This window comes from Python bivittatus, unplaced genomic scaffold (genome assembly GCF_059951505.1).
Source record: "Python bivittatus isolate LINGU-HERP-01145 unplaced genomic scaffold, Pbiv_v1 ctg000020_np1212, whole genome shotgun sequence".
In the NCBI taxonomy this organism is placed as follows: Eukaryota; Metazoa; Chordata; class Lepidosauria; order Squamata; family Pythonidae; genus Python; species Python bivittatus.
The window spans coordinates 12,201,733-12,227,429 of NW_028277030.1; the positions used below are offsets into that span (position 1 = coordinate 12,201,733).

The 25,697-nt window shown below is 38.7% G+C and overlaps 2 protein-coding genes across 3 annotated transcripts in view; one reads left to right on the forward strand and one right to left on the reverse strand.

The window, feature by feature from the left end:
• Positions 1-430: 430 nt before the first annotated feature.
• NDUFAF5 (NADH:ubiquinone oxidoreductase complex assembly factor 5) lies at positions 431-16,461 on the reverse strand. 2 transcript variants are annotated; one of them, XM_007423915.3, is made up of 11 exons: positions 16,105-16,456; positions 14,969-15,009; positions 13,078-13,141; positions 12,155-12,202; positions 11,949-12,052; positions 11,276-11,315; positions 9,463-9,660; positions 7,085-7,145; positions 5,454-5,537; positions 4,525-4,607; positions 431-4,319 (listed from the first exon to the last, which is right to left on the reverse strand). In XM_007423915.3, the coding sequence occupies exons 1-11, from the start codon at positions 16,348-16,350 to the stop codon at positions 4,230-4,232; spliced, it is 1,059 nt and encodes a 352-aa protein (XP_007423977.1). In that variant the 5' UTR covers positions 16,351-16,456; the 3' UTR covers positions 431-4,229. The 2 variants fall into 2 exon arrangements, 1 of the variants encoding a protein (XP_007423977.1); XR_015794991.1 differs by lacking the exon at positions 431-4,319 and having other exon boundaries at positions 4,543-4,607; positions 5,454-5,554; positions 16,105-16,461.
• A 1,247-nt stretch (positions 16,462-17,708) lies between these two features.
• Positions 17,709-25,697, forward strand: part of ESF1 (ESF1 nucleolar pre-rRNA processing protein) — a 39,524-nt gene continuing 31,535 nt past the window's right edge. Inside the window, exons 1-3 of the mRNA XM_025163902.2 lie at positions 17,709-17,815; positions 18,716-19,337; positions 23,441-23,841. Coding sequence (XP_025019670.2) covers positions 18,755-19,337; positions 23,441-23,841 — 984 coding nt within the window. The 5' untranslated portion in view covers positions 17,709-17,815; positions 18,716-18,754. The remainder of the gene's footprint in view (positions 17,816-18,715; positions 19,338-23,440; positions 23,842-25,697) is intronic.

The following is a 25,697-nucleotide window of genomic DNA, read 5'->3' on the forward strand; positions in this document are numbered from 1 at the left end:
ATATTTTTGATTAAACTGATTTTAAATTCTAATTTTCTACAGCATCTGTTTAGTAAGAAGTCAAAGCATACTAACACACTCTAACAGTGTCATTCTCCTCTTTCTAGCTTACTTTACAAATTGAAGTATATTCAGAACTTTTGTTTAAAAGCCACATGATTCAAACTCACTGCGTGTCAGGTCTATGATGTTCAAGCCCCAATACAGACAAATCTCTTGAAATCCAAAGCAGATTTGAAAAAGATTTCATTTACTGGAGGATACATGCAGCTCTAAGCCAAGCATTGCTAAAACTAAAGCCCACGTAATTTTCCCTCTACTTCCCCCCCTTCCCCCCCCCCTTCAATCTAGGCGCCACTTTTGGTTCTCAGAGAAGTGTGACCCTGTGCATTCCTATCCTCGATAACACGTCTTCTTCCCGGCCTTCAATCTTCCTCCGGCTCTGTCTTCTTTCACTCCCCCCCGCCCCTGCACCAATGAGAATGGCAGAATCAAAGCAAGCTAAGAAAACATTCCCTAAGATCAAAATCTACAAATGGCATTTACTATACTAATAAAACAGTCCTCTAGTTGACATATATTTTGATTGCTGCAGATTCTGGCATTGTGATTGGATGCAAGCAAGGTGGTGCCTTTCTTTCATTAGGCACTTGGCGTAAGTACATCTGCATAAAATTGTACCAACTTTACCTGCAATGCGTGTCTTCTAATATAAGCATTTAGCTTATTTTTCCCAATTTCTTTTGCACAAACATCTTTCAAACTCTGTAATTAAATGACTCTTTTGAAAGTGCCTGTTAAAGTTTACTTTGGTCTATAAAGTTAGAAGTATTCTGGTCATGAAACTCAATAGTAAGATTTAACCCACCAAATAGGACAGAAAATATTCTTTCTGAAATTTTGGAGTGCTGCTGCTAGTCCAATACTTGGTCAAATAGACCAGATGATCTGAATTGATGACTGGATTCACTATCATGCTGAGCCAGCACTAAACAGATCTCATCATGGCTTAGTATACCACATGATCCCAGTCACCAGGTACAGATTCTAGCTTCCTAAATTTACTTTCATTGGCTGGGTTTTCAACACCTTAGGATAAAATGTGGTTGTCTAGTTTGCAGTTCACTATATTGTACGATCCAATAATTAGGTTAATTAATCAAAATTGGGTTAATTAATCAAAATTAAGTAAAATCTAGCTAAGCAAGTTGTGCAAACACAACCATAAAGTGTCTGGTAGCTGAAAAAACACTTTTGAAATTGTGTGGAGACAGTTCTGTAGTGTCAGAGAATAAGTCTACAATTTCTGCAAATTTGCAAAAGTGAACATCTTAGGCCTCAGGAGTACCAAAATAGATACATCTGACCTTGAGAAATGGGTAGGCTAAGTGTTCTTTTTTCAGTAAGTAGCCTGAAATCTCTCTATGAATGGCTGAAAACCTTAGGTAAGACTGAAAACTATTCAAGTTTAATCTGATATTGATAATCTGTAAATTAATTAAAAATTGGCCCAAGTGATGCTAAGATCTCATTTTCAACCTCAACACTGGTGGCATGCAGGTTCACCCACTGCATATGCCAGTTATTAACCATGGTTTATGGAACATGCTTGGTTTGTACATAATACTAAGCTATAAGTGAGCTCACGTATCACACTAAGCCAAAACACATAAACTATGTTGTTAATTGTTTTAGTATTAGGTAAACCAGACCACTGACATTTGGGCTGTTCTGTTTAATTAAAGGACAGAAGAAGAATCCAAATCTGCTGTGTTCAGCTATACAAAAGGTGAAAGAAAGTGTATTATGCTTTAACTGATCTAGCCAAACAACTATCTCTTCCTGAGGATAATTCTTGCACTGAATTTCTCTTATTAATATAAGACAACAGAGTCTTCCACAGATCAGAGTGCTATGTTTCTTTCTAGTTAAATAATGTCATAATCTTTAGCTATTTGATGAACACAGATCAATAGACTGAAAGTAAACTAAGGATAAGAGAATGTAACCATAAAAACTGCACAGTAGTAGGATGGGGCAATAGCTTGGTTTTGAAAATGTAAAAAGAACAAGTGTCTAAATGCTCAAATGGTTTTTGCTTCAACCATTTGAGCATTTAGACCAGTGTTGTCCAAACTTGGCCACTTTAAGATGAGTGGACTTCAACTCCCAGAATTCCCCAGCCAGCCACTCATCTTAAAGTGGCCAAGTTTGGACAACACTGATTTAGACACTTCTTCTAAATATTCCTCTTTGTCTCCTTCTTCTAGGTTCAATAGCGTAACTGGCATGCTGCGTCATTAAGTTAAATACAATTGTCAGGCTTCATACAATACACTGACCCATACAGCATAACTTACAAACTATAATGGCTGGATTCACACAATATACTAAACTGCAAATAAGCAAAACTAATTTTGAGTACAGGTGTGCAAAACCTTTTGAATTTGAAAGGAAGTGTTCCATCTGTATTCTTGGCTTGATACTCTTTTGATAGAGTCAGATCATCACCAGAACCCATCCAATGAGTTTGGAACAAGGAATTTGGAGCTCAAATAGTTTGTACACCTCTAATATTAGTTTAGCATTATTGTGTGACTACAGCCACACAGTACAGAAGCCCTAAACAGGCAGTAACAGATACTTAGGATAAGTGTATGCAGTTGCATGTAGCCATCTTGTTGTGTGATCAATTCATTTACATGACGACACCAAAACAGAGAGTTCAACAATACTGCAACTTCTGTATTTTGAATATCTGGAGAACTGCTTCAATGAGTTCCTTCCAGCAATCTCTCTGAGTATTCAGCTCCTCCATACATCAGTTTCTCCATATCATTATGTGCTTACATCTCTTCCACATTGATTATAGATCACCATACAGCTGGGAGCATGAACAAGCCTGGTCAATCACAGCCTGCCATGCACATCAAAAGTAAAATGGACCTCCTTTTTAAGGCAAATGAGTTGATTAACTCTTCCAAATTATCTCTCTCCATCTGGGCTGGATTCTCACAACATAATAGGTTAAAATGTGACTGATTTGTTGGTCACATGTTGAGTTAATTTCAATAAACTACGGTTCAGTTAACTGATTGTGCAAGCATAACTTGTTTATTTTATACACAACAGACACACATACACATATATAGGAGGAATTAAAGGTAGCAGCTCTGCTAAGTCATTGAAGTCATAATTAAGCTTATAAACAGATTATTGTGGTTTACTATTTTAACTGGAAAATTTATCCCCATTTTAACAAGTGCAAAAGCTAGAATAAGAGATACCAATAGATCTTTGGATAACTTAGCTGTAAGTCAGCATGGATGCCTGACTCATAATTGTTTAATGCAGCATAAAAAAAATAAATCTTTTGTTCTGGATAGTTGAGAAAAAAAATTGAAAGAAAATCCAGGGATGGTTGTTACCAGGAAAATACCTGGATCCTTATTACTTTGACACTCTTATCCATGAGTGTCAGCAGGGTGGCAAGGTGGGTAAATGCTTATGTGTGCATCATGAAGTTATTCCACAAGTGGCCCAAGTTAACAGATAGCATCATGCAAATGATACATTTCTACAATGATGTCAAATTGCATGTGATGACACTGTAGCTTGTAATAGTCACCTATGGGATGAACATACAATTAGAAGCCCACTGTTCCTTAATTCTTAGCATATGCCTACTGTATACCATTACTTGTCATCTCAGCTCTTCATTGGTGGGCCTTGGGATCCTAGCCAAGAATCTAGGTCCCAAAAGCATGTAGTCTGGCATAGTGGAATTAAATGGCTTTCCTTTCATCAAACAGCCCACTAGCTAACAGACAATACATTATTTAACAGAAGATGCAAAAAATGCAGCAGTCAGAATGGCCCTTCCATGTAATGCCTAGGGGTTGTAGGAGCAACTACCCAGTCCCTACTCTGCCATTCATTTATTGAGTAGGTGGACCTCTCACATTTTCACATGGACAGGTAATACCTATACAGAAATACACACTATCATTTCTTTGGATGTATCCAGTTCAAATTTGCAACTTTACTATTACCATTTATATATAAAAATACAGCCACTGAAATGGTAAACAGGAATATAAACCCTTTTTTTCCTAGGCACTGAAGTAAACTTTTGGGGAAACATAGTGTCAGTTGTTTGTCAAAATTAAATGATAACTGCTAAATATTCAACAGGCTATGTACAATTTATATTACTATGATATTTCATGTCAAAGGTTTTTTTTGCCTGGAATAAGTTCATTTATTTTTCTCAGATCCCCAAATGATACTGTTGCAGAACCTCTCTGTGCTGGTTGTGCCTGAAAAGGAAAAAGAAGTTATAAGTTTAAACATGGGAACCAACTATTAAGTAAAATAATATGGTTCCTTTTTTAAAAAATCAATTAAAAACCTTTTTTTTTTTTCTTCCTAGCATTTTTCCTGCAGGTGCAGAGTCCACTTTAAAAACCCTAATACATACACTTATTTAGCCACCCCACGTATTACAGGGAAGGTAAATATTACCTGTGATTCATGGAATTTCCATCCTATCATATAATAAATCTGAAATGTTGCTGGTATTGTCCCATCATTATTTCCGTACAATTCTGCAAAAGAAACATTTTGCATTTATTTCAATGCAGCAACAAGAAATACAGCAAAAACCTATCTAATCTATTATAAAATCAGTGGCTTGTATCCAATTCAAGGCAGCTTAATGCTCTAAAGGTACTGACCCAACTCCCAATGCCAGCAAATTTATCAACTATCAGGAACCATCAGAAAAGAGCACAGGGGAATGCAGTGGGTTCACTGGAGGCACACCAACCCTCTTGGCATAAACTCCTCTCCATTTTCTGTCTCTTGTTTGAGCAGAACACTGGTTGTGCTACCCAAATAGGTAGTTATAACTGCCACTTATAATGACAGCCTATGGGAAGAATCAGCAAAGGATGACAACTTTATATCATAACTATGTTTCACTGGCTAGGTTTCCATTCTCTCTTTAGCATTAAGGCCAGTGGATTATATATCTATGCTGGAATGGTACATTCAGTGGTGCTGAAAAGTTTGTCAACCCTTTTGAATGTTCAATCTTTCTGCCTAAATATGACCTAAAACGTTATTTGTTCTCCACACAAGTCCTAAAACTAGATAAAGAGAACCCAATTAAAAAATGAGTCAAAAACATATTTGTTCACTTATTTATTGAGGAAAATTATCCAAAGCTATGTATTTGTGTCCAGCAAAAGTAGGTGAAACGTTTAGTTGCAGTTATTGCTACCCTAAGGGAGGCACACCGGTTACCGAAAGCAAACTTTTTCCCAAACTGTTAAGCACCACTGTTTATGGAAAGGACAGAAGATAGCATGGAGTGAGCAAGCTTGAAAATACAGAGTGATAAAACCTTGCTCCATGTGATAAAGATGTCTTACTGAATGGGAAGCTCATACCCTTATACACGGCTGCAGCTGCCAACATGGTTTCTCTGTGTAGCAAAGGTTTCCTGTTCCAGCAGCAATTACTTTCTCCCATACCTAAAAACAGTTTCAGGCTTTAAAGGAAGATACAGCACACACCATCAGTTGAATGCATTTCAGCAATATGAATAGGATCAGATGAGCATAACTGCTTTAAAATAACGCCAAAGATTTCTGCTTACTCAAAGATAAATTAATCTATCCACAATGAGGTTACATGAAGGACGGCAACCCCAGTAAGCAGTCTTTAGCCCTAAAATCTCTTTATAAACAAGTATACATTAAGATAAGTGAATCCACTGAAAACTAAGACCTATACAACATAAAGAAGTACACTTAATACAGTTGACCAGTAAACAATTTTCTATGAAAATGTCTTCATAACGCTTATAGCAGAAAGCTTCCAACTTTCCTTCTACAACAGAACAATTGTTTATATGTTACCTGGGAAGTAAACTCCACTGAATTCAGTGGAATTTACCTCCACCTAACTGTGCTTAAAATTGCAACCGATGTTTCTCTTTAATGTACAAATTAATCAAGACAGCAATACCCCAGCTCTCAAAGCACTTCCTTCAACTATTTGAGGAAAGAAAAGATGCAAGAATTCAGTTTGATTCAAAATTACACTGGTGAGTCAAGTCTAAGCAGAAATGAAAAGCTACTTACTTGATGTATAATGATAGCTATATGAGTATATTAATAATGCAAGGTTGGTTTAAATGGAACCAAACAATTGGCCTTTGACATATCTACAGTTTATACCTACAAAATATATCTACTGGAATACACGGGTCACTACTATGGCTTGTTACTTGAAAGGTCACTCTGCCACACCCTAGGACAGAGGCAAGCATCTTCTGAGGTGCTGAGGGAAGGGACATCACCCAGAAACCATATACCTAATTTTTTTTTTTTCAATTCAGTTTCTGGGGGAAGGGAGGGAGTGGTAACAGTGCCATGATGTGCTGCCTTTTGGGGCACACATGCAATGTTGTGATGCCTGTAGAAAGGGGGCAGGGCTTGTGCCCAAATACTGCTTTTGTCAGTCTAACCTTCCTTTCTCCTTTGCCATCCCCCCTCCAGATGCTGCTACAGGGTGGTTGGCAGGGAGAACGGGGGCAGAGGGCTTTAGGAGATAAATTGCTACAATTCTCACTTTTAAAACCCTCCCCAAACTTGGAGAATGTCCAAACATAGCACCCCCAATTTGACCACTTTGCTATTAATTTATGTGGCATAATTTCAGAGTTCTGTCTGTAAGTTTACCACCCATTTTAGAAATGTAGCCACAACATACAGAGGTTTTGGTCTTTGATTGTAAATAAGCTAAACGCAATATGCAGAACTGTATACTATCAATCTTAACAGGATATGAAAAAGTAGACTGCAAATGTAAATTATGTTATGCATTCATAGGTTCTGAAACATATATTATTTCTATATTCATATACTTTTCATTAATTCCTCTGCGACAAAGAGTGTATTTACTCCCATCAATATACTTCACAATTCAATAATAAAGTAATGTTGATCTGTCACTTATTTCTCCAAATGAAGTCAAATAGCTCTGGTAGTTCACTATTTTAAAAAATTGGACTTGCCTTGTAGATCAGCGATAATTTCAAACATTCCTGGATAGTTAACTTGGATTTCATCTGAATCCTGAAAATAGTAAATAGTTAGATTTATCTCCAGAACAAAACATATTGTCTAAAAATGGGATCCCAGAAATAAATAAATGAGGTAAAACTAAATGTTGCTGACTATGTTGTCTCTATCCTATATACCACTGCATATTGTAGAATGTTTATTTATTTATTTTTTTGAACTGGAGCTATCAATAAAATGCTGACATTGCACACTGACAGAAGAAAAATCAGTTGGGGTAAGAAAAAACTATACCAAACCAACAAACATTGGTTTTACTGCAGCTTATAGAAAGAGTAGTCCAGCAAGTTAGTTAAATAGATGCTGGGTTTGTATATCACACTAAGCCATATCATGATTTGACTGGCCAATGTGGTTGGTAAATCACAGACTGGACCTTGGTGTTGTGTGTAAACCAGGCCAATGTAGCTCATTCAGTGAGCCATGGATTAGTGCAATGTGTTACTGCAAATCATCCCCTCCCCTGCTTCCTTTCGGTCCCCTGGCTAGTAAAGTTGGGGGACTTCAATCTAACTTCCTTCTGCTAGGGACCTGAAGCAGCCCAGAAGTTCATGATCATGAAGACAACTACAAGCCCGACCAACTTATTGAGGGACTGATGCATGTGAAAGGTCACACACTAGATCTAGCTTCTGACTTGGGGCAGACACGAACCAATTTGAAATGGGGGGGGCATTAAATTTTGCCCCTTGTCATGGAGGATAAGGATATTTTCTTATTATTATCATTTTAATTTATATGCTACCCAACTCCCAACAACTCTGGACTGTTACAAATAAAAATGTTACAAACAAATAAACAAAACTACTGTACAGTAATAGACCAAAATGAAGAGTAAAGATGGCAAGGATGACAAAAAACTGATGGGAACAATAAGAAACAAACCCACACAATCCAAAGGGTGGTTTCACTCACCCTTGCCAGTCAGATTATTCTCTGTCTGCTAAGGAGTTTTGCAGTGTGACCCCACTTTCTCCACAGTGGGGAAAAATGGGTCAAAGGGCTCTTAGAGAGACTCCCAAGGATCTGGTAGGCAGTTTGACCATGGTCACCCATTGGACTAAAGGGGCATCCAGGAGGCTGGACCACATTGCACTGGAGCAGCCTCTCTCTGCTTGCAGATCCACTGCAGTTTCTTGCTTTACTGAGGAGCTGAGAGAGATGAAGTAGCAGAGAAGATGCCTAGAACGCTGCTGGAAGGCCCACCTCAAGTCTGACTGGACACTGGTACAAGCTCATGTTGAGTGACAAAACCAAAATATTTTGCCACTTTATTGCCATCCAGCAGCCCTTTTAATGCAACTTGCTCCATTCTCAAGAATGTTTGCCAAAACCATCTGAAGGGCTGCTGTGAATAATTAGCATTTGATGGACAAAACTTCTTAGATTTAAGAGGAGCTGGACTTCACCTGGACAGTGCCAATGGAAATGACTGGGATGTCATCTTGTGAAGTGATCTGGAAACATTTTGAGTTTGTGAGTTCCAAGGAAGCAGACAGAACCCGCTGCAGTGTCAGTTCTACCACTTCTCAGGTGGATCCCTGCTCCTAATGGCTGGCTAAGGCTTCCCGTGAGATGGCAGGAGGTTGGATCCAAGCAGTAATCAGTCCTTGAGTGAAGGGTTGTTTCCATCACCTCTGAAAGAGGCTGTAGTGTGCCCCCTACTTAAGAAACCTTTGTTCAAGCTGACTATTTTGGACAACTTTAGATCCATCCCCAAGCTTCCTTTTCTAAAAAATGTTGTGAAGAAAATGGTGCCTCTGAACTGTAGAGCCTTAGAGGAAAGAAATTATTTGGATCCTTGTCAGTCAGAGGTCAGGTCAGGATACAGCACAGAAATTGTACTGGTCATGCTTGGTGATGTCTGGGATTGGGGAAGCACAACCCTCCTTGATCTCTTAGTGGCTTTTGATACCACTGATCATGGTATCCTATTGGAACTTCCTTAAATGATTGGAAAGGGGATCATTTCAACTACTCTGATTTAATGAACAGGATAGGGAAACATGAATAATCTGAGACCTTGAGATCCTTCTGCTGAAGTCCAGGAGACTTCAGCAGGTGAAGTTCTTCTCCTTCAGATCCAGATCCTATTGGGAAGGGGAGGTTCAGGTTCAGCCTGGTCTCTATATATCAAATGCAGAAATAAAGTATACTGCTTCCAGTTCATGGGCTGGTTCCCATGTCTGCTTTATCTTATGGCAAATACATTACCACTTAGAGATTTCTTTCTGTTGAAGCAAGGTAACAAGTACTGATTAGCACTTCTTGTAGTTTTCTGGAATGTTCCTTTCTTATAACTGATAATTACCACAGTCAGTGTGTTGAAGCCAGCTCTTCCCAGTAGATGTCCTAGGTCACTCACAGCTGTAAAAGGGGACACATGTGGAGAAAATCCACCTTCTCTTTCTAGTTCTGCTAGCTGCAAAGAGCAGCGAAGCTCAAAGAGTGTGTCTCCCCCAAACATGGAACCAATGAATACTCCATCAGGTTTAAGGACTCGATGTACCTGAAATAAATCATCATAATTAAATCAAACATTAACAAAGATCTAAAGTATCACTGCATACATTTTGATGCTAAGGGCTTACTTCATGGTAAACTTCACCCATTTCATTGTAATGCAGCCTGTCATTGCAAGTCACTATAAAATACTTAGACCAGTGTTGTGCAAACTTGGGCACTTTAAGATGAGTGGACTTCAACTCCCAGAGTTCCCCAGCCAGCCATGCTGGTTGGGGAATTCTGGGAGTTGAAGTCCACTCATCTTAAAGTGCCCAAGTTTGGACAACATTGACTTAGACGTACTTCATTCTTAAATTCCACAAAATCTCATTGGACATGTAACACAAGAAATATTTAACCAATGCATTTGCAGGAATTATTAGAATTGGAAGCGGCCATGCAGTTGATGTAGGAATCCAAATTAATATACCTCAACTGTTAGGAAAAGTATGGGATGGGATAGGTTTGGCAATGACTTGCCCCCAAGCAGTTGGATCAATATTCTTAGCCAGAAGTGAGCAATCCTTTTGGCTCTGAAAATTACATTGAGCAGCAACTACAGGTCAGGGCTATATGCCAATAATATATACACATATGTATGCATACACAAAAAGTGCTATTTCCCCAAAACAGACAGCAGACTCCCTTTCAAATGAGGAAGAATAAATATCTGGGTAGGACTAGTGGGGGGAAAGGCTTTAAGTCCTGTATCCAATGATCTTGCTTCAACCAAGGTTATCCATTATTACTGATAGGGAAAAAGCACAAGCCTTCAGACAAGATGGGGGAGTAAGAGATATCAAAGCCTCCTCATCAAAATAATTCCACTTCTGCTGCTGCTGATTGCAGCTGTCAGAACAGCAATCTTTTCCCCACCATCTAGCATTCAGTTAGTAGCAAAGAAAAGAGCATGGGCAACAGGGGTTGTGTAAAGAGTGACCATGGTTGCATGTGGGCTGTGGATTACTGAACTCTGCCCTAGGCTTAGCTTTATCTACTGTGCTGTATCAGCTGTGGGCAGGTGAGTACATTATGGACTGACTTTACAGAAAATAGGATCTGTAGCAAAATATTACAGGTCAGTATCTCTTCCGACATGATTTCTGTTGAGGGTTCCATAAATAAGCTCAAAGAGGCTCTTTTACTCCACCCCTTTCCTTTTTTTTTTTTCCTTTGCTAACTAACACTCAATATTCCATAGCTATTGACTGTACACAGTTCTTGTTGAGTTTAGGTTGCTTGCTCTGACAATTGTGTTTTTGCTTTAGGAATATACTGATGTAGTTTCCTTGGCAACAGTAAGGATGTGGCTTATTATTATTGCCTTCTTCTGGGATGTCATTTCAACCTCCCAATCTAGTCTCCAGTCTTCTTGTCCCTGGAGGTCTCTCATCACAGAACTAACTAGGCCTGAACCAGCTTAGCTTCTGAGTCCAAACAAGGTCAATCAGGTGCTGCCACCTGCACATTAAAACAACAGTGAAGTGTTACTGTCATCAGTTCCCTGAGGGTCTGAACACGCAGGCATGTTTCTTAAGCATTTTTCTGCAGAAAATTTTATATACCAATAAAAGATGGGTGATATCAATATATTATAGGGAGGGAACGGGTGTACTTACTTCATGCAATGCTTTGGGAAGATCATTGACCCAATGCAAACTAAAAAGTAATTACAATAGAAAGCAAGTTAATAAAAGGCACAAAACTATCTCAGCACTGTAAATTTTAGGTGGCAAGCTCAGAGTGGCATGTTGGCACAAGAAAAATATACCACAGCGAAGCTGCATTTATATAACATACCAAGAGAATGATCTTAAGTAACATGAGTGCATGTGGCATCATTTCTGCTGTGCATTTCATCCAAAATGTCAGTTGCACTGTATTGTGCAAATTCAATCTTGGATCCCTTTGACTTAGATAGCCAGTTATGTAAAGGCTAGGATTCAAGGAGTCACCCGTTGGGGGGAGATGGGCAGCATACAAATTTAATAATAAATAAATAAATAAAATAAATATGCTTTCCTCATTTTTTACTGCAGATCAACACACCAAGTCCTCTAAAGCAGTGTTTAGGAAAGGTTGCAGGAGTACATCCAATAAAGTCAATTTTCTTTATATTAAACTTCTGGTCTCCCAATTATAAATTACACTTGTCAAGCTTGTTCTGGTAGCAGACCAGGTATTATACTAACATACAAAATTACAACCTCAGAAAGAGTTTTAGAACTAAGGGTCACAATTATAAAAACCACTATTCTCATTATACATGTATCTAATTCAATTGTTAATTACCTCAGACTGCTGACAACAAGATTAAATGTGTTTTCTTTGAAAGGAAGAAATTCTTCATCAGCTACAATATTGACTCTTGGTATTTCTGAATGTATTGTGTTCTTCTAAATCAGATTAGAAGAGAAATAACTTAGGACTCCAGTTAAGACAATTCAACTTTTCAGTAGCATGAATTAATATCTGGCAAACATCATGCAAATATTTACCAGAGCATTTTCAGCCACATCTGATTGAAAAAGCCTTTCAACAACATCCTGAAAGAAAAATAGATTGTAAGAGGTTTTCAATTATTTTACTGATTTTATTTAGGAGGCAAGATAGGTAAGCTTGTTTGGCTAGCCAGATGAAGAATAAGAACAGCATGTATGTTGTATGTGATAAGGCCTTTGTTAAAAGATAATATTGTATATGCATCATTAAACTATTTCTTTGTATTCATATACCTGGTATTATTTTGTTAAAATAATACTTTTGAAACTATAAAGAATTGATCTATGGAACTACTGCTATTAGTCTAAAGCTACCCTGAAACATTTTGAAAAATCAGGTATTTCGGGAACCATAACACGCTCACACTATAGACTTCTATTTCCTTATCTGGGGAAAGCCTTTTTTAATTAGGTGGAAGAGGTTTCTGATCAGACATACAGAGGAAAACACAGTTAGGGTCCTTTGCCCTCCGCACAAAACCCCCATGTATTCTAAGCCACAGCAACTAGCTGCAATCCTCTGCATAATTATTTAAAAATCCAGCTGAACCAAAGGGGTTTGCTTCTTTGTGACCACAGTCTGTCAAATGCTGAGACTATCAAACACGATATGATCAAACAGGAGTGACGCTTTTTATATCTTATTTTTAGCATGCAGCAGAGGCTTGACTAATTACTTAGTTCAGTTGTCTGATTCAAATTCACAAAGTTAGGCGGGTTCACACAACACATTAAGTCATAATGCAATCTGTCTAGCCATAGCTTCATGTGTTGTATGAACCCATCCATTTTGGCTTATAACCCATGGCTTACTAGTTTGATGTATTGTGTAAATCAGCCAAATGTGATTTGTTCAGCCATCCACAATGTAATAGGTTGTACTCTATGAATAAAACCCAAGCTACAGAAAAGCATAATACCTTGTTTAAATGCTGAGCTATATAGCTTCGCCCACACCCAAGGTCCAAGGCAAGGGGAAATGTCCTTAAGAACCAAAAATAGAATAGGAATAAGATGCAAAACTGCAAATCATTGACCTACTTTGTGTGCAATGTTTCAGTAAAACCATTGCTTTTACCAACAGAGTTAGCAATCTTACGTGTATTTACTTGTGAATACACTGCCCTAATCAAGGTGAACATAATCTGATCATGGATATTTAATATCATATACTGACTGAATCTTAATGCCTACAAATTCAGTCCCCTTCTTCTTCACACTGCAATCCTATGAAAATTACACAGTAATTCCCACTTCAATTCTAGAAATATTGAGTCAGGAATGATTCTTGCAGTGTTCAGCAATGCTTATTCCTTATCAGAAATGGGTAAGAGGACAGCATTTAGTCATCTAAGAGTCGGTCTCAATGCAGCAGCTTTTGCTATTTCGTTCCTGAGTTCTAATTCAGAAAAATATACACTTAAAGCTTCTTTGGGCATATTCCCTTAAATGCTTTGAAACTGAAGTAGACAAAAGGATGGATGCAAATTTCAAAGATGAATTGCTTCTTTTGAAGCTGGTTGATGTAAAGCTTAATCTGATAGCTGCAACAAATTGAAAACAGAGAATGCTTCTTCCACAACAGGGATTACAACTTTTCTGCGTTTAGGGTCATTGAGAGTTTTTAAATTCCCTCTAAAACTATGTTAAGCATATTTTAGAGCTTATATTACTGTTCTGTTTCCTGGTTGAAAATTGTGAGAAGCCATTTCCTGAGTTTGGGCTACTGTGGTTGGAGAAAGCTTCCAGAATCACAAAGCCAGGATGTTGGTATGGCATGCAACTCAGGCCTTCTGGCTTGCCCAATCTTGTTTGATATGCAGGGTGAGAACAATGAGATAAAGTTTGTGAACTCTTTAAAACTCTCAGTAATTCTGCAGTACCTACGGTGGGATTTGAGCTTCAACTAAGTTGTATTAATAGACAGAGATTCCAGTTAAATAGCAACACATAAGACAGTGTATTTTGTCATGTCTTTACTCAACACCATCAAAACTCTTTTTCAGAGGACTACAGAGATCTCTTTTGACAGGGGCATGATTCACTTCCACGATCCTGTGTCATGAAGAGCAAGCTCTGAGAGTGGCAACCAAAGTGTGCATATGTACAGGAAAGGCTCCTCAAATGCATACCTGATTGGAACATTTGACTTACTCCTTAAAAGAGCTGATTATCCTAGGATTTCACATACTTTTAAAACATTGGCTTAATGTTTACAATAAAGACCTGAGATAGCACATGTTTGTACTGTATGTTGTTTGTTTAATCAGAATCTTTTATCTCAGATGAACCTCTGATCACACTGTAGGTCATAGTACTTCAGGATTATGGATAGTTCTAAAGGGTTCACAAAATTTCTCTCATCCCTATATACATGAACAGATGGGCCTTTCATCTGAGGGACAGGGCTTTAAGGTAGGTGAGGGACATCTGACCAGGCTTCTGTAGGCTGGACAGAGCAACCTAGAATGCCACATTTGCTTCATGGATCAGAAATTCCTCATCCCCATTTTTCAGTACTGCTGAGATAAAATGAACAGAACTCAAGGTAATGAATAATGTAATACACTTACAATGAAATCCCAAATCAAAAATCATTCTTTCCACCCTATGCCTCTGGGGGAGATGGGTGGCATGTAAATTTAATAAATAAATAAAAATAAATAAATAAATAAATACAAACTATAATAGTTTATTGCCCAAGTTAGCAAGTTTTTGCTTTTAAGTATTTACATCTCTTATCTTTAAGCTTTATATTATACAGACAAGGCACATCATTTTGTAGAGAAAAAAAATGAGATAATATCTTACCTGGATATGTCAAACACACGATCAGCCATCCTACTACCAACCTAGAATACAGGAAAAAAATTAATATTTATTAGAAGATGGTTTTGCTATTCTTTCTGTTCTTCACATTTGGCATAGGATTGGGGGAAAACTGTTGAAACAATGACAGAATTCACACTTCATGCCAAGTCACAGCAGTAGGGCTACCAGTAGACTGTAATAATCTAGATGACGAGAGTTAGTATTTTCTACACCTCTTTACTGCCATCATGTTGTCCAAAAGGGGTCTGTATTCTAGTTCTGACAACTCTAATAATAGAATTGGTTCATACTACTTAGTATGTTGCATGAATTCACATCAGCAGCTGTGTTAAATTGTAAATCATGGATTTTGTTTTAATGCAACGTGTGAACATTCCCACTGCAATTTACCCAACAAATCAATGTTGAACAAATTATGACATCTAACAAAATAAACTGCAATTTATAAACATTTTTGATACCAATTCATTAATTTTAAGGTATTTTTTGGTGCCTTTGAGTCAGTGTTCTCCTGGCGACTGTCTGGACAAGTCCCTGCAGTTTTCCTGGCAAGGTTTTCAGAAGTGGTTTGACCTTGCCTGCTTCTTCCCAGGGCTGAGAGACAGTGACTGGCCCAAGGTCACCCAGCCGGTTTTGTGCCTAAGGTAGGACTAGAAGTCACCATCTCCTGATTTCTAGCCTGGTGCTTAACTGCTACACCAAAGTGGCTTTTTCTTTTCTTTTTTTATTTTAATGTTACACAAAACTAAAGCACCGCTTTAGCAGATCAAAATATTTCACATCCCATGTTAATTCGACCACCAAAGTAAGGTCAGAATGAAAACAGAACAAAAACGACCTAGAACCTAAGATTTTCAGCACATTCCTTACAATACAGTATAATGTATCCGTTGCTGCCGGAAGAATCTTAACGATATTTGAGGGCTAAAAAAAAAAAAGGACATTGGATGTAATTCGGCAGTTTTGGGGGAGGGAGGCTAGATTACTCGGGGCTTTCCTCCGACAACAGCACCGAAAAGTTTCTTCGATACTCGCGAAGGCACGAGATGCCTCAGAACGCGAGGTCGGCAGCGGGTGGATCGGAGCGCCCGCTCCTCCCGCCCTTTCGCCTCTACCTCCTCCCGCAGATACTCGCAGTGCTCCGCGTGAGGCTGCCCGGCTGCCCAGTTCTTCTGCTTCCTCTTCATCTGCCGGTCGAAAGGGCTGAGGGCTCCGGGCCCCGTGGCGGGACGGGACCCCACACCCAAGGGCGCCGAAGGGGCGAAGCGGCGGCGGAACCAGGGCCCCCACGGCGCGCCTCTCACCGCCGCTAACTGCAGGCGGCAAAGGCACGACGCCCGCAGAAACGCCTTAGCTTCCATTGCTCCTCCGGCGCTCGCTTTGTAAGGACTGCTAGAGCTAGAAAAGACAGAGCAGCAAACGCCTGTTTGGTTCGCAATATCCGCCTGCCTCAAGTTGAAGCTACTTCTGCACGCTAGCTTGGAGCTGGAGGGGGTAGGCAAACCCATCTGAAAGGGATGGGAGGGTGGCTTGCTCAATTATACTGCACGTTTCAGTAGCGAAAACAGTCTTGTTTTTAAACAAATAAAAAATAAATAAATCTGAAAGCTAAGTTTACTAAGTTAGCTCAAGAGTACTACGTAGGGTACAAGCTTTCCTGACCAGGCAAGTGGATTAAAATTCAGGCAGAACGGGGAGAAGGGGAGGAAAAAGCGGTAGGTGTTTAAACCGTGCTTGCATCAGTTACAGACAGGGTTTATCCAGCATGCTAAACCCAATTGTGCAAATCCAGCCAATTGGTTTATTCAATAAACCACTGACAAATAACGTTTTAATGTGAAGTCAGTCACAAATAATGGTTGGGAAGTCAGTCTTCGGCTGGTTTTTCATGACATCTAGAACCACCAACTAACCTTCCCTGTTGACTTCTAGGAAGAATGTTACTTTGCAATTTCTACTGACTTGCACAGTAGGGAAATAATAAAGGTACTGACTTAGAAGTCCTGCTTATTATGTATTTAACGCATGCTTTACTTAATTCTGGCTATTGAACTAGACGATTGCTAGGATTCACTAACATTCTGAGCTATAAACAATTCACATAACATACTGAGCCTCGAATTACCCAATCACATTTCAATTTAGAGCGACATGCAAGTTCAGCCTAAGAAACCTAGACTGCGTTAAAGGCTTCTCTTTCAGCCTCACTGCAGACTTAAAACATTGCATCTCCAACCTCCAATGTTAATGGTGAAATGCATTACAGTGTTACTGTACGTCATATCTCTCAGTGTCCCCTCCCATTGTGATACAGGGACAGGCCACCAAATAATATTGCATTTCTAAGTCTTTGCTCCAGCGTTCAGTACATGGATGACAGTGCTGGACCACACTGAAGGATAATTACAACCGATGCTCAGCTACTGCTTCTTCGATCTGTACAAAAAAAACAGCCCAGCTGGATCAGATCAAAAAAGCCCCTGTGCGATAGAGGACTTGAAGAAGCTCATTAAAATCCAGGTTTTTAAAACGACCCAAAATAGCAAAGATTGAAATTTCCTTAAAAGTAGTTCTTTGAAAAAAAAAACAACGCACTGATTGGTCTGATAGGTTCCAGTAAAGCCGTACTTCCTCTTTTCTGCCCCTCCCCTCCGCTACCTGTATGAAGTTAATGTACATTTGGCTTTCGAGTCGCTGTAGGAAATGACGTACATTTTCTGCGCACGGAAGCCTGTTCGGTACCTAGGGTCGACGCGTGGTTTGTTCAGGCGTAGTTAAACGAGTGGTAGCATTGGTAGCGGTAATAGCGGGATTGACACGTAATAAGTAAGTGAGATTTCTGCTGGGGAGCATTATGGGGTTATGAGATTCACGCGAGGCCGCTTTCTTTCCTTTTCTGTTATCTTGTGGCTCAGATGTAGAGATTCACGACCTTGACTTTTGTTTCTCTGCGCGTTGCACTTTGTTTATGCAATACGCTAAATCTTTGTTAAGTGAACAGTGAGTTCAATGCTAGATTCCCACTACACGATAAACTAAAATGTAGATGTTTGATGATAATTAACGAGGAATAGCTGCTGCGTTGTTAGATTCGGAACTTAAATACAGAGACATTAAACACAGAAGAATTAGTACTTGGTATTCCCATGCATGGTGTTATTGGTTAAGACCACGAAGACCCATCTTCAAATCTTCTTAACCGTAACATTTACTGCTTGATTTTTGGCCAGTGACTACTTTTGAGCCCTGTCTACCCCACAAAATATATGGGAGATAAAATGAGAAAAGATCTTAAGTGTACTGCCTTGATCTAATAAAGGATATAAATGTAGCATATAAATTAATAAATACATAGCGTATATTTATTCAAGTTCAGTTATATTCAATATGCATATAAGTGCAACCAAAGGATGAAGCAACGTGAATTATTTTTCTGTGTTATTTAAATGTATGTGCCACAGTGTAGGTGGATGTAACATACTGCCTAATGTTATCCATAATTGACCTAAAAATGCTGGGTGGTTCTGAGGGCAGAGAAAGATTGAATGTCTTTTCCTATTTACCATATGCTTCTCTAAAAATCTCTTCTTTTATCAAAAATAGTGTTTTTCAGTCTTGTTTTATGGAATACTGCTTTGTTATCATATATGAACTATTTTAACTTTAGAAGATAGCATTTATTATTATTTTATGATATGACAATACTTATTTTTTCTTTCCTTTCAGTAGTTAAAATTTGTTACATTTTATTAAAAAAAAGCAAGAATGGAATCTAAGAAGGAACTCATGAGTGACAAGCGGTTTTCTCGCATCACAAAAGACCCTCGGTTTTGGGAAATGCCAGAAAAGGACCGCAAGATCAAAATTGATTCAAGATTTCGGGCTATGTTTCATGACAAAAAATTCAAGTTGAAATATACTGTGGATAAGCGAGGTCGACCTATTAATCGCAGCTCTACAGAGGACCTGAAACGTTTTTATGATTTTTCTGATTCAGATTCTGATGTTTCAGAGACTGACAGTAAGCAGACTGAAAAGAAAACAAATCAGAAAAAGGTCAAATCTAAAAGGGAAAAAAGCTCCCAAAAGTCTTCTGTTGGTAGGCAGGCAAGCAAGCAGGTAGATAAGATTTCATCTGTCTCACAGTCAGATATTTTAAAAACCGATGGTCAAAAAGGCAAATCATTTAAACCAGAAAAGGATATAAAAGAGAAAAATGCAACTGAATTTCCACAAGACCTTGCAGTTGTGCCCAAAAAGCAGAACAATTATGATGGGATTTCTAAAGAGAGTATATGTAAAAAATCTTCAAGGAAGATTGTAAAAGAAAAACCAATGGGAAATTACAGTAAGTAAAATAATTCAGGCCATAAAAAAAATGAATAAGATTGGTTGAATGTAATTGCCATTTGCATCAGGTTTGTATCTTCTACTCCTTGGAAGTAAGTTTTACTGCCTTGCTTTGGATAATCAAATCTTAGTATGTTAAGCCAGGATATATACAAACCACTTCTCTTTGCATACAATGCCTTGTCTTCTAAAAACAGGAATTTTAAAACAATAATTAGTCATTTCATCTGAATTAAAAATATCAAGTATTAACTTCAGAATATGACGGGAATTCTTTATCATATTTTGAAATTAGTCCTGGCTGGTTCTGAAACCATTAAAATTGAGAAACTAGTTTGTTTGGCCCCTTGTTTTTTAATGGTGTATATTCCAAAGAGGTTGTATGCATATGGAAGAAGCTGGTGTGTTTATCTATCTACTAAGATAATAGGATAGCCTAAGCTCTACGTGGTTACAAATTGTTGTATTATCGTATATCAAAACTAACATACAGGTGAAACTCGAAAAATTAGAATATCGTGCAAATGTTCATTTATGTCAGTATGGCAACTCAAAAGGTGAAACCAATATATGAGATAGACGCATTACATGCTAAGCGAGATATGCCAAGCCTTACTTTGGTATAATTGTGATGATTATGATGTACAGCTTATGAAAACCCCAAATTCACAATCTCAGAAAATTAGAATATTACGTGACATCAATAACACAAGGATTGGAAATAGAACAATATCGGACCTCTGCAAAGTATAAGCATGCATATGTACTCAGTACTTGGTTTGGGCCCCTTTTGCAGCAATGACTGCCGCAATGCGGCGTGGCATGGATGCTATCAGCCTGTGGCACTGCTGAGGTGTTATGGAAGACCAGGATGCTTCAATAGTGGCCTTCAGCTCCGCTGCATTGTTTGGTCTCATGTCCCTCATCTTTCTCTTGGCAATGCCCCATAGATTCTCTATGGGGTTCAGGTCAGGCGAGTTTGCTGGCCAATCAAGCACAGTAATCCCATGATCATTGAACCAGGTTTTGGTACTTTTGGCAGTGTGGGCAGGTGCCAAATCCTGCTGGAAGATGAAGTCAGCATCCCCATAAAGCTCATCTGTGGAAGGAAGCATAAAGTGCACCAAAATCTCCTGGTAGATGGCTGCATTGACCCTGGACTTAATGAAGCACAGTGGACAAACACCAGCAGATGACATGGCTCCCCAAATCAACACAGACTGTGGAAACTTCACACTGGACTTCAAGCATCGTGCATTGTGTGCCTCTCCATTCTTCCTCCAGACTCTGGGTCCTTGGTTCCCAAATGAGATGCAAAAGTTGCTCTCATCAGAAAAGAGGCCAGGGGGAACAGACCAGTTCTTTTTTTCTGTAGCCCAGGTAAGACGCTTCTGATGTTTGTTGTTCAGGAGCAGCTTGGCAAGAGGAATACGACATTTGAAGCCCATGTCCAGGATCCGTCTGTGTGTGGTGGCTCTTGATGCACTAACTCCAGCCTCAGTCCACTCCTTGTGAAAGTCCCCAACACTTTTGAATGTCCTTTTCTTGACAATCCTCTCCAGGCTGTGGTCATCCCTGCTGCTTGTGCACCTTTTTCTACCACACTTTTCCCTTCCACATAACCTTCTATTGATGTGCTTTGAGACAGCACTTTGGGAACATCCAACTTCTTTTGCAATTACCTTTTGGGGCTTTCCCTCCTTATGGAGGGTGCCAATGATGGTTTTCTGCACAACTGTCAGGTCAGCAGTCTTTCCCATGCTTGTGATTCCTACTGAACCAGCCTGAGAGACCATTTAAAGGCTCAGGAACCCTTTGCAGGTGTTATGGATTCATTAGCTGATTAGAGTGGGACATTTTGAGCCTAGAATATTGAACCTTTTCACACTATTCTAATTTTCTGAGATTCTGAATTTGGGGTTTTCATAAGCTGTACGCCATAATCATCACAATTATACCAAAGTAAGGCTTGACATATCTTGCTTTGCATGTAATGCGTCTATCTCATATATTGGTTTCACCTTTTGAGTTGCCATACTGACATAAATGAACATTTGCACGATATTCTAATTTTTCGAGTTTCACCTGTAATAATAGTCTTTCTGGTGTAGCAGAAGCATTATCAAATCATGTGTTAATAGCATGCTTTTGAAAGGATTCTGTTTTGATCTGACATGTACTTATAAAATCAGTGGGGAAATGGGTAAAATCTTTGGAAGACACAGATGAGATAAATCTGATTTCTGAAATAGATGGCAGTATCTAGCCGGCTATAAAGTCTGCACTATTTGGGATTGCAGCAGGGAATCATATAGTATTTCCAAAGAAATCTGCTATATCTTGTAATGTCACAAGGCCTGTTCCCCTAAAACCATTATTAAAGATTTGAAGGCCGCAGAACATGACACAGTAATATACTGACGTCTTTATGTAAGACATGTTTTAGTAATACTTAATCATTTCCCTTATATTTATTAACTTGATTATAAATGTTAATGGGATGTATGAGCTTGGTTTTTGTTTCTGTGCCCTTGAGTCAGTGTTGACTCCTAGCAGCTGCCTGCTCTGTCTGCAGTTTTCTTGGCACGATTTTTGGAAGTGGTTTGCCACTGCCTGCTTCCTAGGGCTGAGAGAGAGTGACTGGCCCAAGGTCACCCAGCTGGCTTTGTGCCTAAGGCGGGAATAAAACTCACGGTCTCCCAGTTTCTAGCCTGATGTCTTAACCACTACACCAAACTGTCTCTCTATGAGGTTGTATATGACATCTTATTTCATCAGTGTCTGGAATGAAATTTGTTAAAGGAAGTCAGTGTAACCATCCATCTACTGTATTTTGACATTTGGTCTTAGTTCTGGTGAGTACTGAAAAACCACTTTTACCAAGGTATATTGTGCCTATTCATGTAAAAGCTCATATTTGTGACTTTTCTTCCAAACACCTTTGAGGACTGAAATTTGTTCAATTTCAATTTGACATTGGATGGGGGAGCTGCCAGAATTTCCCTGTGATTTATAGCTAGTGAATTTGAAAGGATCCAAGTCACAAAAATACTTCATTTGAATCTTCAAACTAGCTGACAAAGCACTTTTGTGTTGTTAGGGAACCACAGAATACCATGGGTGCATAGTTTAAGAAAACAGTGCTTTGAACTATGCTACCTACACCATTAAGTGAAGAGTATAGTCACAAAGCTGTAGGATTTAGCCAGATGGTGGTCATTAACTGCCCCAAAGAAAATTGCTGGAGAAATGGATCTACTGTGATAGTACGCTTAGCTTTGGAATGAGGCATTGAATATGGTGGTTTTATTGGTGTTATTAATATGTTGGTTCTCGTCCTGCTTGATTGTAATTGTAGTATTTGACTGTGTTTTATATTGCCATAGTTCCTTGGATGCTGGATATATATTTTTTGTTTCCAGTTGGAACGGTTTGGTTTATGTCAGATATCTCATTCATATTGTATATATAGAGTGATTATGTGCCATCAAGTCGTTTTTGACTCTTAGCAACTGCATATTTTTCCATGACAATCTATCCTTTATTTATTTATTTAGTGGATCGCTTCAAATAAATAAATTCATAGCTCTTGCTGTGTGGTATAATAACCAAGATACTTGTGTATAAAAGAATAGACTTCCTAATATAAATTTGTGTAGCTCTTTACACGTACCCTATTTTAGAAATGTAAAGTAGTCAATATAGCACCACCTTAATTTGTTGCAATTCACATGTCTGTTTAGACAAAAATTAAGGACTCAGGGCAGAAGAAACTAGCTAACTGTCATTTCAGGGCACTTCTGGCAGTTTGAGGTGACACTATTATAGGAATTTCTTTTAACCACTCAGGGTAAATGGGTAATTGTCTTTGGCAGTTATTATAAACATGCTATTTATAAACTATTATTGGGTAAAAAGTAATATTCAGTTTGCCAAAGCTCTTGAGCTCTCAATTTTTTTATTTTTATTTTTTCAAAAACACTGGACTGGAGTGTAGGTTTTTTGGGAATAGAGGAAAACATTTTGTTGTCATGAATTTGCCTTTGCAGAAGGATTATAATGCAAGTATATGAAATGCCTTGTTGTTTTTCTTTCATTTAGGAAATGATTTATCTGCCAGCTGTGTCAAGAAAGCATATATGAAAAATAAAAGTTGTAAAATTGAGAATTCTAATCTCCAAGAATCAAAAGAAAGTGGGGAAAGTGAAGACGAAAATAAGTTAGAAGATAATAGCGATCTGGAAGAGGAAAGTGATGTGGGAGATGATAGAGGAATAAGAAAGGGAAGCAGTTCAGAAGATGATGAAGAAGAATCAGTGAATGAAAGTCAAACAGATGGTGATGAAAGTGACAGCGGGCCAGATTTGGCAAGGGGGAAAGGTAATCTTGAAACCAGCTCCGAGGAGGAAGAGGAAGATGATTTGTCAGAGTTATTTCCCAGAGAGCCTGAAATTATACATGAGTGGGGGGAACTGGGGAAGGATGCCCCACAAGCAGATCAGGTAAGGTTAATGATAGCAATAAGTGATTTGTGATCCTTTAAATGTTGGGTTGAATCAACTCTGGGTAGTCAATGAACAGGGATGATGGATTATTCCAACAGCATTTGGAGGACTACTGGTTACTTGCTCTATTCAATGGATCTTAAAAGTTAGAACTATTTTAATGTTCTATTTCTATTCATATTCATATTTACTTTAAATGTAAAATCATGTGGAATTCAGAGATGTGTATTCCCAGGGAGCATCCCTAGAATGGTGGACTTAGTTACAAATTGTGGCCTTTAATAGTGCAATCCATGTACATGGATCCAGAAGAAAGCCCTGCTGAGCTTAGTTCCACTTCTTCCAGAGTAGTATATATGGCAAGGATTGGCGTTCTACAGGCTACCTGAGGCCCTGAGACCACCTTTAACTGCACTGCCAAATTGCAGAATATTGTTTCCAAAAATCAGCACTGTGGCTTCCTGCCATCTGGAGGTGGAAACTGTGTGTTCACATAGCATGCTAAACCATAAACCATGGTTGGAAGATCAGAATGGCTAAACTGAAAGCAAACAAGCCATGTGATCTCTTAGTGTACTGTGTAGAAGGCCATCAAATGTGATTTGGCCTTAGCTTAACTGCATGAAAAAAAACCATCGTGATTCAGTAAGTATGATTTATATTTTAGTTTTGTGTTGTTACATACCAATAACATGGGTATATGAATTCTATAATAGACATACATACATTTTTAAAAAGCCCTTGTGTATGCTGTATCCCCTCCACTTTGCCTAGCCTTCTGCCACTCCATGTCATTGCCCCACTTAATACAGCTTTTGACCCCTCCAAAGGCATTACCCACAACTTCCCTTGCACCTGAAAGGTTCCACATGCTTGGTGTACAGAATAGCAGTCCAAGTAGAAGTTACTCAAAGAGCTTCATATGTGAAATGTTTGGACATTAGCTTCATACTTTATAGTCCAATCTCTCAGCCTGTGTGATGTTTACAGCTGGTATTGACAACCTGCTACTTCTAGGTACCACTGCACTCATTCACCCAAACTAGGTTGAGGTGTCTACCAAGCAATTCCCTCTTTGGGTATATTAATGAAGCAATCTCTCCATTCATGCATGGAGGGAAACATCTGTAAATTGGGAAGAAGGGAAAGGAATCTTCCATTATGATCCCAAAGAACTTAGATAGAGAATAGGTATCATACTGTATCTCAAATCTTTTACAGCTATTTTATTCAGTCACTTATTAGGAGCAGGAAAAAAAATCCTCTGTCTTTATCCATTCTCTGTCCCTTTGTCTCTATGCTTTTGTGCATATTTGCTGCCATCTCTTTGTGTCCGCCTCCTCTCTGGACTTTGTGCAATTTGTGTTTGTTCCCTCTTTGAGTGCCATTTTTTTTTACTTTGCTATCTCTCTTGCTGTGTCTGTCCTCTGTATGTCTTTCCTGCCAGCCCATCTCTCCTTGTCTCATTTTCTCTCTGAAAAAGAGGAAGAAAGGGAATGTACTCCCAAATTTGTGTTACTGATTGTACTTCCACTAGAGCCAGTTCATAATTCCCTGCTTACAAAATAGTTGCATTCACAAAACTTTTATAAAATGCATTCAGAAGGTTGCCTGTCCTTGTCCTAGAGCTAAGAGGAATCAAAAAGCAAATTTGTTCTTTTAGTTCATTGATACAGGGAAAAATCCTAATGTCACCAGAAAAGATTTTCTTGAGTGTTTAAATAGACTACCCTTATATGTGCTGTCCTTGGTCACTGTTGTTTTAAGGAATGACTTCAACTGACTGAAGTGATCTATATATATTCAGTCATGGGCTTGGCTGAGAAAGCAGAGTTAAGTTCTGATTTGATGAT